Raw genomic sequence first — 18,677 nt, 5'->3', positions numbered from 1 at the left:
GTGCCTTGTCTCCAGGGCTGCCGGCTCCCCTCAGCCTCCCCTTGTTAAGAGAGTTGGTTTGGGGGGAGGGGCGGCACCACCCGAGCATCCTTGACTCCTGCCGGATAGGGGATGAGAGCAAATCTGGCTCTGTCCCTAGACCAGGGTCTCCCCTCGGCACTGCTGGCATCCTCTGTGGGCAGCTGTGCCAGGCACTGTGGGGGGTTGAGCAGCATCCCCACCCCCACCCACTTGATGCCAGGAGCAGCCCCCCAGTGAGACGACCACAGATGTCCCCAGACATCTCCCAGTGTCCCTTCCCGAGGGCTTGGCATTGGGGTGGGCTCCTCGTTTGCCTGCTGTCGGCACCCTCCCACGCCCCCATCCCTGTGCAGCCTTGCCTTCTCTGGGATGCTGCATCCGTTCCTTGGTCCTCACTCAGACGGGCTCAGCCAGGACCCCGCCCCTCGAGGGCCCAGCCTTCCCGACAGCCCCCTGCACCCCGCCCCAGATGTCGGCTCCTTTGGGAGAAAAGGATGCCCTCCCGTGGATTTACCTTCCACGCCTAAATCTTGTCAGGTGAACTGACCCCGCCCCGTGCGGGGGTCACGTAACCTGTGACCTTCTTGTCCGTGCTGTGTGGCCCCCTCGCCATTGCCGCCAGGTGGGACCCCTGCCCAGCTGGCGTCTTCGCCTTGCTCCCCTCCCCCGCTCCTGCCCGCCTGAGCGGCCTTCCTCCATACGCAGACTGTGTTTTCTTCTCGGCTCCTGATTATTTTCAAGGAGAGCTTCAAGGAATGCTCCGCGTCGCCCACGTGTTCCAGCAGGTGTGCACTCTGCTGGACACTCACACGCACTCTGTGCAGAGCGTCTGAGCAGCCGGGCCTGGAGGGAAGTGGGGGAGGGGAAGCGTGCTCCCCTCCGGACCCACGGGACCCCCCTACCCCGTCCCTTCCCGCTCCCCTGGCGGGACCTCCAGCTGCCCACGCGGGAGGCTAGAGCCCGCTAGCCCCGCTTGCCCAGCCTGGCAGCTCCCGCCCACCGCCTCTCCACCTCCCATCCTCGGTCACCATGGAAACAAGGAGCCAGGGAACACATCCCTGCCCCCTCTGCTACCCCCAGACCCGTGAGGAGCCAGTCTGGTCTCCCCTCTCCCCCTGTGCCTGATGCCCTGGCCAGGCTGTACACGACTGCACCTCCGACCCACTGGAGGTGGTCAGCGGCCACGCTGACCCTGCCGCGCTCCTGAGCCCTTTCCCCCAGTGCAGCTCCTGTCCGCTCAGAAGGGGCCATGACCACGGGGCCTGCCAGCCCCTGCGGCCCCTGGAGCTCGTTGTCCCTGCGCCTTCACCAGAAAACCCACTGAACGCCACACCTACTCGCCGCGGGTCAGGGAACGCTGGAGGAAGGGGCTGCGACTCCTGGCCAGGAAGCCCCAAGTCCTCCCTGGGGAGTCAGAAGTTCTGGGCAACAGCCGCCTTGGGGTGCCCAAGGGGCTGTGTGCCCTGGGCCCCTCAGTGAGCCCCCTCACTCTGCCTCTCCTGCCACCTGAGGTCCAAGGACACCTGCTCCCACCTTGGAAATATCAGTGTAGGGATTTGGACTCGGTACCAATACTTGATTCTTATCATTTTCGCCAAGTGACATCCCGCTAAGCCTGGCAGGTAAAGTGCACGTTTGTGTCCACCCTCCTCTGAAACGCCATGAAAACGACGACTGTAAAGGAGGGACAGGGAGGAGGAGAGGGGACGAGCAGCACCGGCAGACTCTGAAGGAAGGACAAGAGGGGCAAGTGACACCTGACTTTGCAGCACAGAGAAAACTCGAGTCCGTGGACCTGCAGACGGGGAGCGGGCTGGTTCACGCCACAAGGCCCGGGACTCAGGCATGGCGCCTGCTGGGGCGGGGACCGTGGTGTGCTGGAGGCATCGCTGAGCTCAGGGCTTCCTCCTCTGCCTCATCCGCCAGCAGAAGGCGCTGGCCCTACTGCTGGGGAGATCGGACCCGCCAGCCTCACATATCCCCAACCGCAGGGCCGGGTCAGAGTGGCTCAACAGAACAAAGCCACACGTGTGATATCAGGGGTCCCCTGTGAAGGGACAGGGCTCCCACCTGCCCGCTCCCCTTCTAGGAGCCCTGCTCACACACAGCTACCAGCAAACATCTTAGTCCCTTGTACATCACAGCCAGTGGTCCCTAAACCCCTGAGGAAACTCAATGTGAAAGAGTCTCAAACAAAAAAAAGAAAAGCGGGACCCCACAGGAGAGGCCATGCAGTGAGCAGAAGAAAACTAACTTCTCCGAGAGGGCAGGTGACTTGGCATTTATGGAAGAACCTGCTGTATAAACATAAAGGCTTTTAGGAAAGAGATGGCTCTGGGACATTTAAAAGGGAGCAAAAGACTTCCCTGGTGGCACAGTGGTTGGAAGTCTGCCTGCCAATGCAGGGGGCAAGTGTTCGTTCCCTGGTCCGGGAGGATCCCACATGCCGTGGAACAGCTGAGCCACAACTGTTGAGGCTGTGCCTTGTTGTGTGCCACAACTACTGAGCCTGTGCCCTGGAGCCTGCAAGCCACAACTGCTGAGATCCACATGCCTGGAGCCTGTGTTCCACAACAAGGGGGGGCCACCGCGGTGAGAGAGGCCCGTGCACTGTGGCGACAAGTGGCCCCCACTTGCTGCAACTAGAGGGAGCCCATGCACAGCAATGAAGACCCAACACAACTAAAAAAAATAATAATAATTTTTAAAGAGAGCAAAGAAATGTGAGAGGTGGGTTGGGAGCCAGCTTGAGGAAATCTAGAATGCAGACTTTTCACAACTCAGGTTAAACAGAAGATCGCAAAGCCTCTGGAACAAACAAACAGGTCAACAGGGCCCAAACAGCCCTGGACTTGGCGATCATGATGCTACAAGCTAATAGACAAAGGACAAGGGTCTTAAAGGTCAGGAGAGCAATCATTTAAGCCCAGAAATACCCAGCCAAATTACCAACTTCGTGTGGGAAGGGAATAAAGATCTTTTTAGACAAGCAAAGTCCCAGGTTCCCCCTCCTTTCTGAGAAAGCTGCTGGAGGATGTGCTCCAGCTAAACGAGGGCATCAACCAAGGAAGACATGGGATCAAGGAAACCAGATCCAACTCAGGAGAGTCCAAGGCAGTCTCAAGATAAGAGGAGGGCCTCGGGGTGTCATTGAGGAGCATATGAACCCTGCCTAGGAGGCCACGCCAAGATCTTGGAGATAACCAGGAAAGCTAAGCGTCTAAGAGAGGGGGCCGGTTACTGACTCCAGAAGGAGCGAGCAAAGAATGCAGTGCGGGCATCTCTGTTGCTCAGGGATGAACTATATTTACAGGATCAGAAAAATGTAATATAGAATCTCACCACAACCAAAATGGGAGAGAATCCAGGAGGGGCTGAGGTGGGCAGGATGGCCACAGCCTAAGTGTCTGTGCTGGCAACTCAGCAGAGAAGCCAGAACCAAAAAACAGCAGCAGCGTGAGGAGACACATGGAAGTCAGTACAAGAAGAAATGGCTGGGCTTCCCTGGTGGCGCAGTGGTTGAGAATCCGCCTGCCGATGCAGGGGACACGGGTTCGTGCCCCGGTCCAGGAAGATCCCACATGCAGTGGAGCGGAGCGGCTGGGTCCGTGAGCCATGGCCGTTGAGCCTGTGCGTCCGGAGCCTGTGCTCCGCAACGGGAGAGGCCACAACAGTGAGAGGCCCGCGTAGCACAAAAAAAAAAAAAAAAAAAAAGAAGAAATGGCTAAAAGAGGGGAAGGCATCGCATCTGGGGAGTGGACCCAGGGGATGCTGTTACGGCCAGACTGCGATTAGGGTGTGCGCACAGCTCCCCACAGCTGTCAGCAAGTCAACCCCAGATTCCCCCGGTGTTATTTCCCAGCTTATGTTCTCACAAAACAGATTCTCCTTTGCCTGCCGACGTTCACCTCTCTTTCCCCTCTGCAGTAGGGCCTGTCCCTTCGCCTACGTCTCTGCACCTAGTTCCACCCGTTCGGGGGGGTGGGGCTGGGGATCCCTGCATTAGTGCAGCCCGGTGGCTGCTGGGGGTTTGGTGCTGGGGGCAGAGCTCTGAGCCCACTGGTGTGTCGGGGGCCGAGGAAGGCCTGGGCTCTCTGGGGACCCTGAGGCAGGCAGGGGCAGAAGTGGCCTCCGGGCCAGTTCCGGGCTGGTGGGGGTGGGGGTGGGGGAGGGCCGGAGAGGGGGTGAGGAGCGGGACAGCTGCAGGAAACCGAGGCCAGGTGAGTTGGCGGTAGGAGGGTGCCCCTCTGCTGGGTGCTGGGGCCAGCATGGGGGTTCGCTTGTGGGCATCCGGCCCTGCAGCATTCCCAGACCCCGAGAGAAGCCTCTGGATGACAGCTGGGGAAAAGCCTGGAGCTTCCCGCCTGTGTCCGCGTCGGGGCTGCACCTGGCATTTCCCAAACTCGCTCGGTGTGGAGAGTGTACCCGGGGAGGCCTGAGTCTTTCATGCCCCTCCCGCCCCCATCTGTTGCCGACTCCCCCGCCCTGTCCCCGCCCGCCTGTCCTCCTGCACCCCTCCCCCTCGCAGTGCGCCCTTGCACGCCATGCTGTGTGTGATGCCATGCCTCTGCCCATGATGCGCCCTCCCCGGAATGCTCCCTGCTTTCCACCTTTGGTCATCAGGGTGGTTCATGCTGCAGACATCAAGTAGGGCTTGTCGTGTGCCAGGCATTGCCTGGGCTCAGGGCACAGAGCCAGGGGCCCTCGAGTTAGGCAGCTGAGCAGCAAGGGACCGGCAGCAGTGGTTAGCGGTTAGCGTTAGGGGACAGTTAGAAGGAGGCACCCCAGGGGTCAGCAGCATCGGGCAGGGAGGCAGCAAGGAAGCCGTGAGGCCCCAGCGTCCTGCTACAGACGCCCCCGGGAGGAGATGGGGGTCCTGGCATCTGGAGCCCTCGGGGCCTCCCTGCCCACCCGTCCCCAGTCAGACAGCCCTGCTTTCCCTTGGTAAGCGCTTGGTCCTTGGAGGTGCGGCTGCCAGGGACCCTGTAGGGTCTCCTATAAGGTCTTGGTGTCTGACCCCGCTGGGGCCACATGGAGAGCTCCCTGGGGGAGGGAAGCCGTGGCCAGCGCCAACAGCTCTCTCCAAAACAACCCCTCGGCTGTGAGACCCGGAGCCTGTGGCTGTCCTGGTGTCCCCTGCCCAAGGCTGAGCCTCTCCACTGCCCTGGCCCCCGCATCGGCTCCCGGGCCGGTCACACACCTCCTGAGGTCTCAAAGCTGCACTGTCCCCTCCCTGGAAAGTTTCCAGGAACTGGCAAGGACGTCCCCCCAGGACCCGGCAGGGGTGTCCTGGCCACTAACCTGCAGCCCCCCCTCCCTTTGTCGCTTTCCTTTCTTCCTTTTTAACCCCAATTCCCCCTCGTTTTCACTAAGAAGCCACAGCTCAGCCTCAGCTGGGATTCTCACTTGGGGCCCGAGGACCGCCCTCCATCCCGTCCGGGGACTGTCGCAGCCCCTGAGCCCGGGGCCCCGCCCTGGAGGCCGGCGTGGGCAGGAGGTGAGGGGGGCCGGGGCGCAGCTTAGAGAAGGGGCCGCCGCGGGCTCTGGGCTCGGAGCTCCTGCAGGTGGAGAGGATGCAGGGAGAGCCCGGGGCCCCGCGAGGCCCTGCGGCGTCTAGGGAGTTAACACGAGTCCTAGAGAAAAACCCCCTGACGTTTACGTTCTAGACAAATTAGTCTGAAAGAAAACAGACACTGGAAAAAGACTGAGGAGGAGAGGAAACCAAGTCTAGAGAGGAAGAAAGAGCAGACCAGGAGGCCGGGGCTGTCGTAAGTGCACCTTTTGTCTGTCGCGCAGGCATTTTCCACGAGCTGCTGTTTCCATCTGAGCCCACGCTCCCCGTGTCTCCCGCCCCACCACACAGAGGCTCCTGGAGCCCGTCCGTCCCGCCATCCCATCTCCAGCTGCCATCGGCACGCGCTTGACACCCCCCTTGCCGTCCCCCACCTCCCCCAGGCCTCTCTCCCTCCACCGCCCCTGTCCCCAGGAGCCAACCCCACCCAGGGCCCCCGCTTCCCCGGGCCTCCCGGGGGGCTCTGTCCGCTGGACAGGGTGCGCAGCCCAGGGCTTCTCCCCTCTGTTGTTTCGCCTCCCGTCTGATGAGCTTCCCTCTCCAGGTCTCACCGGAAGCGGAGCCAGCCCAAGAAGTCCAAGCCAGACGACCCCAAGTCTCCTGGTGAGGGGGCAGCTGGGACGGCCCTCTTGGAGGAGGCCAGTGGCGGCATGAAGGAGGAGGCCACACCCGAGGCCGACCCCGAGGAGGAGGAGGAGGAATCCCAGCCGCTGCCGCAGGGCCGGGAGGCCGAGGGCTCCGAAGGTCAGTCCTGCTTGGCGCCTGTGCTGGCCAGGCCCCGCACTTTCAGAATCGATCCATGTGCCGTGTGGGCAGGGAGGGCGTTTTCTAAAAATGTGCCTTCTGGGAGTGCTGTGAAAAGCCCCTCTTCTCCCAGAAACTGAAGAGAGGCTGTCCCAGTCCATCCAGCTGCTGAAGCAGAATCCACAGGTGGACAGCTTGAAACAGCGGGCTTTATTCCTCGGTGCTGGAGGCTGGGAGATCAGGGTGCCAGTGTGGCCTGGTGCTGGCGAGGGCCCACCTCCCGGTTTGCATGTGACCCTCTGTCGCTGTGTCCTCAGGGGGAAGAGAGAGCCAGTGAGCCCTCTGGCCTCTAAGGTCACTGATCCTTAGCCAGGGCCCCACCCTCATGACCCAGTCACCTCCCAACCAGCCCACTGAGGGGTGGGGTTCAGCATGAACTTAGGGGGACACAGGCAATGAGTCTGTAACAGAGGTGTTCTCTGCTGATTTGGGAAAGGGGATGGCCTGCTGTTTGCAGCCAGATGCTGGACGTGCCTGCAGTGGGGATGCCCCACCTGCAGGCTGGCGTTGAACAACAAAAAAATGTATCTGGACACCATGGTGGGTGTGTCTCAGAACCGTACCCTTTACGCTGCCCGGGGCCCGTTCGTTAGTCGTGGAATATCACTCCGTGAGCGTCTGAACATTCCCCACTCCCATGTTTTATGGTCTCCTTTTTCTTTTCCACGGCTGGTCTCATTTGCCTAATTTGCAGCTTCAGCTGCTCACACGTTTGCACCTAGCAGCTGCCCCCAAGGTGTAAAGGAGGGGCCAGGCGGGGCTGGGGGGCTGGTGGCAGATTGCCAGGCGGCAGTGCCTCAGGCCCCCATCACAGGCCATATAGGTCGCTGGAGGGTTCCTCTGTGGGATTGTGTCTTGGAGCAGGTGAGCCAGCACAGCTCTGCCGGGCTTGGGGTCAGGCCCTCCCCGGGGCGCTCGTGGCCGGTGTCACAGATGATGTGGCGTTCGAGGTGACCGTCCACCAGGCACCGGGAGGGGCGGGCGCATGCCCCTGCTGTTCCCACGGGCTGGAAGGGGGAGTGTCCCTGCGGGGGGGGGGGCCCCAGGAGCTGGAGGCAGGGAAGATTGGAAAGTTTCCTGGGTAAATTGCATGCTGGCCTGTCCCCGACAGCCTGGCATGCCGCTTGCCTGGTGGGCATCACGAAACAGCCCACTCCACACGGGAGGGTCTGGACAGTCCGGGGAGGCAAGACACGGGCGGCCGGGGGCGGGGAGGGGGTGTGCGTCGGCACAGTCTGCGCGCAGGCACGATCGCCCCGTGGAAGTGTGGACCCAGAGGCGGAGGCCTGGTGACGCAGGGAGCCAGCGGAGTTGCCAGGAACGGGCCGGACACACGGAGCCGCACCACACCTGTCACACTTGGGCGTTCACAGAACACATGGTTTTGAAGAAAAGCCTACCTGTAATGAAATCATCCAGAGGGTGATGCAGGCTGGAACAGATCTAACAGAGAATAAAAGACCTTTATGGAGAAAATTAAGAGACATTTTTGAAAGACAAGGAGGAGCCGTAACATACACGGGGCTGCACGTGTTAGGGGGACTCCCTGCACAGGTGCTGGCCAGCGGCCTTGGGGGATGTTGATTTCGATGCAACCGCAGGGAACAAGGCCCGAGGAAGAGGGGTCAGGAGAGGTCAGGGCTACGTGACCGGCCAGCGGCTTGCAGGCAGGAGCAAGGACACTGTCCTGGGCTGCAGTGAAGGCCACTGCCTCTTCCCCGGGGCGACCCTCACATGCAGCCCCAATTGTCACACTGGCACCCACGCCCCGTGTCCCGTTTACTTAAAGTTCAGGGGCTTCCCTGGTGGCGCAGTGGTTGAGAGTCCGCCTGCCGATGCAGGGGGCACGGGTTCGTGCCCCGGTCCGGGAAGATCCCACGTGCCGCGGAGCAGCCGGGCCCGTGAGCCACGGCCGCTGCGCCTGCACGTCCGGAGCCTGTGCTCTGCAATGGGAGAGGCCACAACAATGAGAGGCCCGCGTACTGCAAAAAAAAAAAACAAAAAACAAAACTTAAAGTTCAGAAAACACGCCAGGCAGACACTGGACTGTTTAGGGAAGCATCCGAGTCTGCTGGGGCTGCCGTGTGACAAAGCACCCGACACGGCTTCAGGAACCGAGGTTCATTGTCTCTCGGTCTGGAGGCCGGAAGTCCGAGGTCAGGGTGTGGGCGAGGCTGGTTCCTTCTGAGACCGCGAGGGGGAGGGTCTGTCCAGGCTTCCCTCCTTGGCTCGTAAACGGCCCCCTTCAGGCTCACACGGCCTCTCCCTGTGTGCCAGTCTGTCTGCATTTTGCCTTTCAGAAGGACACCGGCCGCATTGGATGAGGGCCCACCCTAATGACCTCATCTTATTAACTCATGACATCAGCAATGACTATTTCCAAACGCGGCTGCATTCTGAGGCCCCGCGGTTGGGACTTCCACATAGGAATCTGGGGGACGCGGTTTAGCCTGTAACAGAGTAAACGTGCCAAAACCAAGAGGGGCTCCCTCGGAGCAGGTGGTCTGCAGCTGGGAGGGGCGCGTGGTCCTTCCGGCTCTGTGCCTGTGTCGCGAGTGCTCCGGGCCCCAGTTCCGTGGGGCGAGTCGGAGCGTGGGCCGTGGTGGGTGAATGATGGACCCTCTGCCGTGGGCTCCGGGATCCGGGGCCCCCGAGTCCCATCAACAGGTGAGGCGTTTGCATCTGACTCCGGGGGCCATGGAGCTGAGCTGTAGGGAGGTTAGGACAGTGGTTGACACGGCTAGGTTGGGGTTCTGGCCCAAGAGGTTGGGAGACTCGGCGGGTGTCCCTGGTGTGACTGGCGAAGACTGGGGTGGTGACAGCCCTGCCCCCAGGGCGGGCTGCGTGGGGCGGGGCAGGAGCAGGCTGGGCTTTGCACCCGGGCCACCCCAGGTGGCACCTTGCAAAGTTGCCAGGGGGCATCGGTGCTCTCACGGGGGCGGGGTAAGTGGGAGAAAAAGCAGGTGGAAATAAAGAGTCCAGGTTGAAATTTGGGGACCCAGGCCCTGGACGCCGCCTCGGCAGGCCAGTGGGGATGTTGGAGGGTAAAAGGAGAGGACGCACACCCCGCTCGGGGCCTGTGGGAGGACGCCGTCCCGAGGGTCTTGGCTTCAGCCCGAAGCGACTTTTTCTAGGAGTGGAGTCAGCCCGTCGGTGGCCAGCCAGGGTGGGGTCTCCTGGGCCGACGAGTTCAGATGGTCCCGAGAGACAAGGGTTTTAGTGGGACCCCTCCTGGGAAGGGTGGGAAGGATGCCTTGCGACCACGGGCATCTCTCCTCCCTCTCGAGCAGGCGCAAGGGGCCGCCGGCCTGAGGCTGGGTGCAGGGCAGCCAGCGAGAGTAGACGCACCGTTTACCCAGCTGCTTAGCAAAGGAAAAATGGTTCTCTTTTCATTAACTGAATTGAGTTAAAATGAACCTTCGCCCAAACCCATCGACTGTTTATGGAGACAGCCGCACCCCCCCATGCCCCGTCACCTCCTGCTTGGACCCGGCCCCGTCACAGGGACACTGTGCTTCGGTGTCTCGGGATCCCAAGAGCTGGCCTCAGGCTCACTCACGGCGAAGGCCCGGTTCCTCTCCGGTTTTCTCTTTTCTAAGCAGATTGTTAAACCAAAACGGGGCGGGGTGGGGGGTGGTCTCTGTGTCCGCTGAGAGTAAAACATGCTGCTGTAGACCAAACCCTGCAGGATATGTGCGCTCCTTCCTGGCATCTGCAGCCACTCTGTCCCCCTTCCAGGGCCTCAGCCCAGGACCCCCAGGGCTCCTCCAAAGGGGCTGCAGGCTCCGGGCTCTGTGGTGGGCTCAGGGTCACGTGGCTGTGGACCCCACGCAGAGCGGGGACCTTCCCAGGGAGGTGTCTCTGCTCGGGGCCGGCTGCTTCCTTCTCCCAGACACCCCGTCTCTGTGCCACTCCAGAGCCTGGTTCCCAGGAAGGAGGAGTTGGGGTGTTGGGACGTCTCCTGGAACCCCAGCCCCTCTAGAGAGGAAGGGGTCCCTTCGGGGGACAGAAGGAGGCTGCCACAGCTGGGGAGCCATGCGCCCCAGTTGGGGGCTGTCGCTGGAGCCCTTGGAGGAAGATCGCTCTGAAGGCATCAAATAAATAAGTGCCCACGGTCGGGGGTGACGGCAGCCGCGCCCAGGGAGCACGTGGAAGGTGTTACGGTGGTCTCTAGCCTTCCTCTAATGCCGGCTTCTCGCCCCTCAGGGCTGTGAGTAGGGGCGGCGTCCCGTCCCGGCGCCAGGACAGTTTGCGCCGGCGGGGTGTGTGCCTGCTGCTCACGTAGGAAGCTCCCGGACTGGAGTAGGCGGAGGCGGGCAGGATGGAGGGGCCTGGACTCTACAGGGGCAGGAGGGGGCCCGGCTGGCTGCGGGCCCCTTGGCCTGGGGAGGGGGGCTGCTTCCCCTCCTGGCTGTCGGGTCCTTCCGGCTCCCGCTGCCGGGGGTCTGCAAGAGCAGCTGCCCCGTGGCCTGGCCCAGGACAGGACCAGCAGCCTCCAGCACGGCAAGGCCTGGTCCCAGCGGGAAGGCAGCCCGTGTCCACCTGGCTCGCTGGGACCGCAGGGGCTCCCTCCTCCTGCCTGGCCCTGGCCAGCTCTGGCCAAGCACAGCCACGGTCCTTTCTCGCAGCCCTGGAGCCAGGGGCGGCGGGGCCCAGGAGGGCTGGTCCCGGAGCACGTGGTCCCCCGCAGGGCAGGGCAGGGCTGGGGATGGGTGTGCAGCCGCCCTGGGTCACTTCCCCTTCCCTCGGGTGCCTTTCTGGACAGGCGTTAGGACAAGACCCCGGGGGCGGCCGCACCCAGCGGTGAGCAGCAGGCTGGCCGGGGCATTGACACTCACGCCACAGTCCCCTGGCCTGGGCTCCGCTCAGGAGGGATGCGGGCTGGCTGGGCCAGGCAGAGCAGGGTCCCAAAGCCAGGCAGCAGCCCTGCGCCCCCTGCTCTCCCCTGGGAGAACTTTGGTCGGAGAGGGAGGCATGGGGGCCCCGGAAGCTGGCACGGCTGTAACATCCATCGGCGGTGGGGGGGATTCTTGGCTGTGCCTCCCCGCAAAAAAACAAGCGCCAGACGGGCCTCAGCAACCCTGCTGGGGCAGAGGGGGTCCCTGCCATTCCGCGCCCCCTTGCACACCGGGGGCGGTGAGAGGCCCTGCGTGCTGGGGAGGGACCCGGCTCGGGTCTGAGCCACCGTTCCAGCTCCATTTCGAGGCTCCTTCAGGCGGGCCGACCAAGGGGCTTTCCAAGTGCGGCCTGCCTGCCCTAGGCCTGCGGCGGTCCCCACGGCGGGAGGACAGACAGGGTCCGGGCCCCGCAGCGTCCCTAGTGCCCTTGGGCTTGGCCCCTAACAGGATCCCCTGGGTGTGCCCCCATCAGCTTCCCAGGGCCTAGTGGCCGTGAGGAAGGAGCCGGGGACGTGTCCTTCCCCAGCAGCATCTGGAGCCGGGGCAGCTCGCAGGCTCTGCTGACCTGAGGCCCAGGAGGCCGTCGTTGGACTTCCATTCGGGTGGCCGCGCCGTCAGGGAGGAGGGCATGGTGGATTTCCTTAGAGAACAAAGCCATTTCTCTGGAAGTCCCTGCTGCCATGTCAGAACAGGGCTCTGGGCTGCCCCGGCGCCATTTCTATATGTCAGTAGAAGCGGCAGGAAAGAGCCTGATCTCCTGGGCCCTTGGTCACCTCCTGGGGCTGGGCTGCTGTCACCAAACCTTACGAGCAGTGTTCCCCCCACACCTCTCCCCGCCCCCCATCTGCCCCCCACCTTTCAATGCCCCCCCCATCTCCCCTCTCCCACGTCTCCTGGGACAGGGAGGTGACCTTTAGCGGCCGGGACCGTCCAAGTCCAGCATCTGTAGGGGAGAAGCAGCTTTGTCTGTGGAATGCCCGTTTCCTTTCCTTGGCCGGATAACTGTTCCTGGGGTGCTGGCAGTTGGGGGGTCCTGGGGAGCGTGCTGGGCTCCTCCAGGTGGGCAAAGGCACAGGAGGGATCCTGACTGCGCCCCTGCCCTTGGAAGGCTCAGGGCCAGAGGGCATGGGGGGCGCTGGCAAGCGCTCCCTCCTCTGAGCCTCTCTTGAAAAGCTCCGCTGCCTGCTCGGGACCCTGTGGGCTGCAGGGAGCAGCGGCCAGGGGGGCACCTCCACGAAGGCCAGGCTGGCTCAAGCCTCTGCGGCTCGCCCAGTGGGGGCCGCGGGGAGGGGGGAGTCGTCTCCCTCCTAGCGCTCAGGGCCGGGGGTCTGCCTGGAGGAAGGGAGGGAGGGCGGGCCCTTGCCTGAGCCCTTCCTGGGTCAGGGCCGGTCAAGGACTAAGAGATGGCCTTGCTCTCCGGAGCACCATCCCACCTGTGTCGTTATCTTTGGCTGAGGGACGGGGGTGAGACACGGACAGTTTTTCGTAGCAAGAGGTCAAGGTGGATGCCGCGGGGCCCATCAGAGCCTGTCACGTGTCACGCTGTAACAGGTTTAGCCGGGAGAGGGACCGCTGCTTTTCTGCGAGCTGTCCTTACTTTCCCGGCCCCCAGGGACCCAGACTGTGACGCTTTGGAACCGGCGGTGCACGGGTACCCTCAGCAGGATGACCAGTCCGTCCCCGGGTATCAGCTGCTGCCTCACCTCATGCGACACGTCCTGAGCCTGTGGGGACCCGGGACGGGCAGTGAGGGCCTGGGCTCGTGTGCCCATTCTCCAGCTGGGCAGGGAAGGCCCCAGGGCTGTGCTCTGCGCCGCTGGTCCTTGCGGGCGGGCGTCCCTGAGGCCGTGCACACCTCGCCCTGAGCACAGCAGGCCTCGTGGAGCGCCCCCCCCACCCCGCGCATGCATCCCCAGTGGCCGTGTGATGTGTGACCACAGACCCGGTGGCTGAAAGCAACAGTCTCATTCTCCGACATTTCTAGGGGTCAGGAGTCCAACATGGGTCCCACTGGACTAAAATCCAGGCACAGGCAGGGCTGGCTCCTCTGGAGGCTCCAGGAGGGAATCATTCCCTGCCTTTTCCAGCTTCTAGAGGCGCCACATCCCTGGCTCTCGGCCCCATCCTCCATCCTTACAGCCAGCAGTGCAACATCTCTCTGGCTTCTTCTGTAGTCACGGCTCCCCTGGCCCCAGCTGGATCCCCTGCTTTTAAGGATCCCTGTTAGTGCGTGGGGTCCGCCTTGGGGTCCTCAGCTCAGCCTCATCTGCAGGGTCCCCATTGCCATGTCAGGCTCCGCGTGCACAGGTCCCGGGGCTACAGTGTGGGCGTCTTTGGGGGCCATGACCCCTCGAGCCACACCGCCCATCCCAGTTTATTTGACGAGCTGCACGCCCACTGTGGTCCTGAGTTAAACTGCTGCTGAAGACACTCCCTGCCCACCTCCCTCCCCACCCCGTCACCTGTCAGGAAACCTCCCAGCGCCAGCCCTCGCGTCTTCCGGGCCCCGCAGGCCCCTCTGGCACTTCTGTTTCACACGAGTAGAACCACTTGTTTATGGTTCGTTGTTTAAGGTTTTGCTTTTTAAAAATCCCACAAACCGTGTGCGTTTACTGTAGAAATAGAGGAAACTCAGACACGTGAAAAGAAAATGCATCCCGCCTCCTCCCCGCTCCCCTCAGAAAGGATGTTCAGAGCCGGTCTCTTCCCAGCTGCTTTTGGACAGCTTGCCCCGGCACCCCGTGCTCATTGCAGAAGGTGCTCTGAGCGTGTGGCAGGACTCTGAGGCCAGGGCGCTGCTGCTCCAGGGCTCGGCCGCCTGGCAGGGGGCCCTGGCAGCGGTGACGACTGCCCGAAGCCTGGCTTCCTTGGGGCAAGGCCTCTCTGGGCCAGAGGGCGCCCTCAACTGGTGCAGCCGGCTGCACTCTCGGGCTGGGGGGCTCGAAGGGGGTGCCTGGCCACTGGCCCCCGGGGTGCCCCGGCCCCCGCCTCTGACTCATCTCTCTTCTGTCCCCACAGAGGACGGGAGGGGCAAGCTGCGGCCGGCCAAGGCCAAGAGCGACCGGAAGAAGAAGAGCTACGGCCCTCCGCACCTCCAGCACCCGCTCATGCCCCAGCTGCCGCCGCCCCCGCCCACCCAGTTCCCCTCCGAGGAGGTGCCCCTGCTGGAGATCCCGGCACTGGCCTCCGGCCCTGAGGCCGCCGAGGAGAACCCCCCGCCACCGCCCCTCAACGTGGTGCCCCCCGAAGCACCCAGCGAGGAGCCAGAGGTGAAGCCGCGCCCCATCATCCCCATGCTGTTCGTGTTGCCGCGGCCCGGCCCGGCGGCAGGCGACAAGGGCCGCGTGTCCTGCCAGCAGGCCTCTGAGCACTTCGGCCAGAAGGGCCCCACCTGGAAGGAGCAGGCGGCCCCCATGGAGCTGACGGGGCCCGAGGAGGAGAGCGGAGCCGGCGAGGTGCAGGTAGGGGGCAGTGGGTGCCGGCGAGGGTCCCTGGGGCCGGGGGTCCCCCTGCCCCACGTGCTGGGCACGGCCCCGCTCGTCCCAGAGGGCCCCTGTGGATCCCGTCCCGGGGGCCAGCGGCACGTACGTGGCTTAGAAACCACCGTGGGGAGACTTCCCTGGCGGTCCAGTGGTTAAGACTCTGCGCTCCCAATGCAGGGGGACCGGGTTGGATCCCTGGTCAGGGAACTAGATCCCACGGGCCACAGCGAGGACCCGGCACAGCCAAATAAACAAACGAATATTAAAAAAAAAAAAAAAAGAAAGAAAGAAAGAAAGAAAAGAAACCACTGTGGATGTTGGCTGCTCCCTTCCCGGGGTCTTTTGCCCCCGACTGAGGGCACTGGGGTCCCTCTGAGCTGGGCTCCACTGCCTCTGCTTCCGGCCCCATCGGGCTGCTCCCACAGAGGCCTCCTGTGCCGTTTTAGGCTCCGTCGACCTTTTCCAAGTTGAAGATGGAGATCAAGAAGAGCCGGCGCCACCCTCTGGGCAGGCCACCCACCCGGTCCCCGCTGTCTGTGGTCAAGCAGGAGGCCTCAAGTGACGAGGGTGAGCGAGGGTGCCCCTGGCTCTGCTGTGCCCCTGCCCTTGTCTCCCTCTCCCACCCACCCAGCCTGCCCACTCCCGCCACCCCCAGCCGAGGTCGGGCCTGCAGACCCAGCCCCGGCACAGCCTCAGACCCTTTCCCCCAGTGCCGTGCGGCCGGGGTGCCCCCTGCCCAGCCCACAGCTCCCGAGGTCAGGCCCGGCTGCCCCCAGGCCTCTGCCCTGCCCTTGTTTGCTCCATTTCCCTGGGGGCGCTTGCTCTACTGGGCCCAGGGCCTCAGATGTCCAGTGGGGCCTCTGAGGGGCAGGTGCAGCCACCTGGGCTCACACCCCGGCCCACTGCCCAGAGCCGGGGACCATGGTGCCATTTGCCTTTCTGTGACTCGGTTTTCCCATCTGTAAAAATGGGGTCTTCTGGCCCCCTCAAGGGGTCCTGCCAGGGAGGTGCACGGGGCTGAGGCCTGTAAAGCGTGTGGCCTGGTGCCAGGCACACGGTGGGTGCTGGGAATGCCAGGAACGCCGAGGCCAGTTGTCACCCAGAGCTCCTGGTGCGATGCCTTCACAGTCTCCGTGGTAACCTCTGCCCCCTCCTTATCCTGTGAGAACTGAGAAGATGCCGTCAGCAGAGGCTCTTGCCCACGACCCCCAGCACACTTGCCGTGGCCCTTGTGCGTTTGTGTCCCTTCCTGGCCCTCCAGGTGAGCGAGGACCACACCTCATCCTCTCACAGCCTCGGGATCTGTTCGGATGCCTGGCGCAGAGCGTTTCCAGAGGGCAGCAACGAGCGATGGTAGAGGTGCTGGCTGCATCCCCCAGGGAGAGACTTGAGAAATGGATTCAGGGTTAGAGGACCACGGAGCAGCATGGGGCCTGGAACTGGGCCGTTTCCAAGTCCATTTCCAGCAGAGACGTCCTGGCCTTGCGCTCCCCGCACCCGTCCTTGGAGACAGGGCTGCGTGGCCCTGAAGTGGGAGAAGCTGCTTCGAGAACAGAGGAAACCTTGCCCTTGGCCGTCACCCCGCAGACCCCTGTGACTCACGATGCTCTGGGCTCTGATCTCTGACCTGCGGCCAAGCCGCCCTCAGGGAAAGTCAGCGCCGGACTGGGGAGCGGCCAGTCCCAACAGAAGTGACCCTTGCTGCGTGAACCCTGCGTGCGCCTGGGAGAAGCTGGAATAAGAGGCGGTGGCACTGGAGCTGGAGGGGCAGAGACGGAGAAGCTTCTATTTAACACTCGGCTGAAAGTCGGAGTGACTGTCTTATGTGCAGAAATCCTGCTAAGCCCGTTTATCATCTTCCGCTTCAGCCTTCCATTTAAGACGCACGTGGAATGTAAAAAGCGCCTGGGTGGCTTCTTTGATTCTGAAACTAATTTGAGGGCAAGGACGCGGAGGGTTCTAGAAGCGGGTCTCGGGCTGGAGCTCTGGGAGCAGGAGGGGCCTCTCTGGAGATCAGATGCGGCCCCAGGGTCCCTGTGCATCGAGGCAGTCTCTGGCCTTACAGCTGGGACGGCTGTGGTACCAGCCATGCTGGCCCAGCTGCTGGGAAGGTTGGGGCCCCAGGGATGAGGACCCCACTCCTTGGGCAGGTTCCTGGGGACCGCTGACGCCGATGCCAGGGCAGGTGGCGCCCCTGTGTCCTCAGGAAGTGCAGGAATGGGATGTGGTGGACTGGGGACAGTGAGCTGGGAGTCGAGGCCGGCGGAGGCCAGCCCGGTGACAGGCGACGGGAGGGACATCTGTCAGTGGCCTCCGTCTTACAGGACACGGGGGCAACAGTGCCCCCGCCCGACTCCCAGGGGAGTCTGTACCCGACCTGCCAAGGCCTGACCGTCCCGTCTCCTGTCCCCAGATGGGATCAGCCCTGAGCTGAGGGGGACCAGGGCACCTCCCTGCGGAGGGGCTCAGGGGCCGAGAAGTGGGGACCCATCCCCTCGAGCGCGCACTGGGTGGGGTGGGGTCCTGGGTGCTGAAGCTCCTCCCCCTCCCACTTTACTCCAGAAGCCTTCCCTTTCTCCGGGGACGAGGACGTGGGTGACCCCGAGGCCTTGAGGTCTTTGCTGTCCCTGCAGTGGAAGAACAAGGCGGCCAGCTTCCAGGCCGAGAGGAGGTTCAACGCGGCGGCCGCCCTGACGGAGCCCTACTGTGCCATCTGCACCCTCTTCTACCCGTACAGCCAGGTGAGCCGGTGCTGAGGGGCCCCCGGGCCACGCCGGGCCAGGCAGCGTCTGCCTGCTCCCGGTGGCGCCAGGGCTCGCTCCGCCTGAAGGGAGGGTGATGGGGACCAAGAACCCGTTTGCCGTTGGAGCCACAGCGGGCTCGGTGGCAAGCCCGACGGAAGGCCCCTGTGAGGGCTGTGGGGAGAGAGCCCAGGGTCTGCGTTTCACCGGAAGGTAATTTATCAACGTGCCTCAAAGAGGATGAGAGTGCACGGAGGCATCTCAGGTGGCTGTCCTCCGAGAGGCCCCCAGCCCCGCCCCGGGGGCAGCGCAGGCAGGGGGCCCGGGGGGTGGGTCCAGGTAGGCGCCTGCGTGGTGAATGGGGGCTGGCGATGGGGGGCTGGGCCTGGCGCCACGTGGCCCCCAGCTCTGTCCCGAGTTTCCAAGTTGTGATCGTGGCGCCTTTCCCCGCACTCTGCCCCGTACCGTCCACCACCAGCTCCTCCCGGTTTCTCCCTTAACCTGTTTTCCTGCCGTGTCCCCCTCCCTCAGCCCCGACCACTGCCCGCCTCCTGCCCTTCCTGTTAGCACCTCACCACGGCCACACACGGCCCGGCTGGAAAGCCCGCCAGGCTCACCACGGCCCCTGGCCTCTCCACAGGCCCCACGGCCATCCTCTCCTGTGATATCTGCCCCTGCACGCACACATAGCACGCTCCGTGCTGTCCCCCAGCATCTCCCACACACCCACCCAGGCCTCTCCCTTGCCAGATGGATTTCTGTTCACTCTTTGATTCCACCCAGCTGCCATCTCTTCCAGGAAGCCTTCCTGGACCTGCTATCCCAAGTGGACTCTGGCATGCCCCCCAGCTTCCCCCACCCTCCTCTGCTCTTGCTCCTGCCCTCTGTTTATCAGCCCTTGGAGGACAGGGCCGGGTCTCACTTGTTTCGGGGTCCCCGGCTTCCAGCCTAGTGCCTGGCATCTTCCACATACTAGCTGAGCTAGCCGAGCTCTGTGCCCCGTGCCGAGGGTGGCACACCCATCTCGAGGGCCCTGCCGCTCAGAGCTGCCAGGACCTGTGGTCCCTAAGTGAGCCAACATCTGGTCGTGGAAACAAGTCAGACGAAACGTCCAGATGTCTTCTCTAGGCACGCCCCTCCTCAGCGCTGCTGGAAGTCA

At 63.4% G+C, this 18,677-nt stretch overlaps 1 protein-coding gene across 8 annotated transcripts in view; it reads left to right on the top strand.

Annotated features, from left to right (window-relative positions):
• Positions 1-18,677, top strand: part of KDM4B (lysine demethylase 4B) — a 143,082-nt gene that overhangs the window by 111,853 nt on the left and 12,552 nt on the right. For 3 of the 8 annotated variants that reach the window (XM_059062026.2, XM_067032975.1, XM_067032973.1), the window contains exons 11-15: positions 5,688-5,789; positions 6,138-6,337; positions 14,314-14,756; positions 15,224-15,344; positions 17,340-17,518. In XM_059062026.2, the coding sequence (XP_058918009.1) occupies positions 5,688-5,789; positions 6,138-6,337; positions 14,314-14,756; positions 15,224-15,344; positions 17,340-17,518 (1,045 nt within the window). Of the gene's footprint in view, positions 1-5,687; positions 5,790-6,137; positions 6,338-14,313; positions 14,757-15,223; positions 15,345-16,038; positions 16,266-17,339; positions 17,519-18,677 lie in introns of those variants that run through there. The other 5 variants (XM_059062030.2, XM_067032976.1, XM_067032974.1 and 2 more) reach the window with 3 other exon arrangements.

The sequence above is a fragment of the Kogia breviceps genome, chromosome 4 (genome assembly GCF_026419965.1).
Source record: "Kogia breviceps isolate mKogBre1 chromosome 4, mKogBre1 haplotype 1, whole genome shotgun sequence".
Lineage (NCBI taxonomy): Eukaryota > Metazoa > Chordata > Mammalia > Artiodactyla > Physeteridae > Kogia > Kogia breviceps.
The sequence above is the reverse complement of the archived record's forward strand: the minus strand, read 5'-3'. Positions and strand labels throughout refer to the sequence as shown.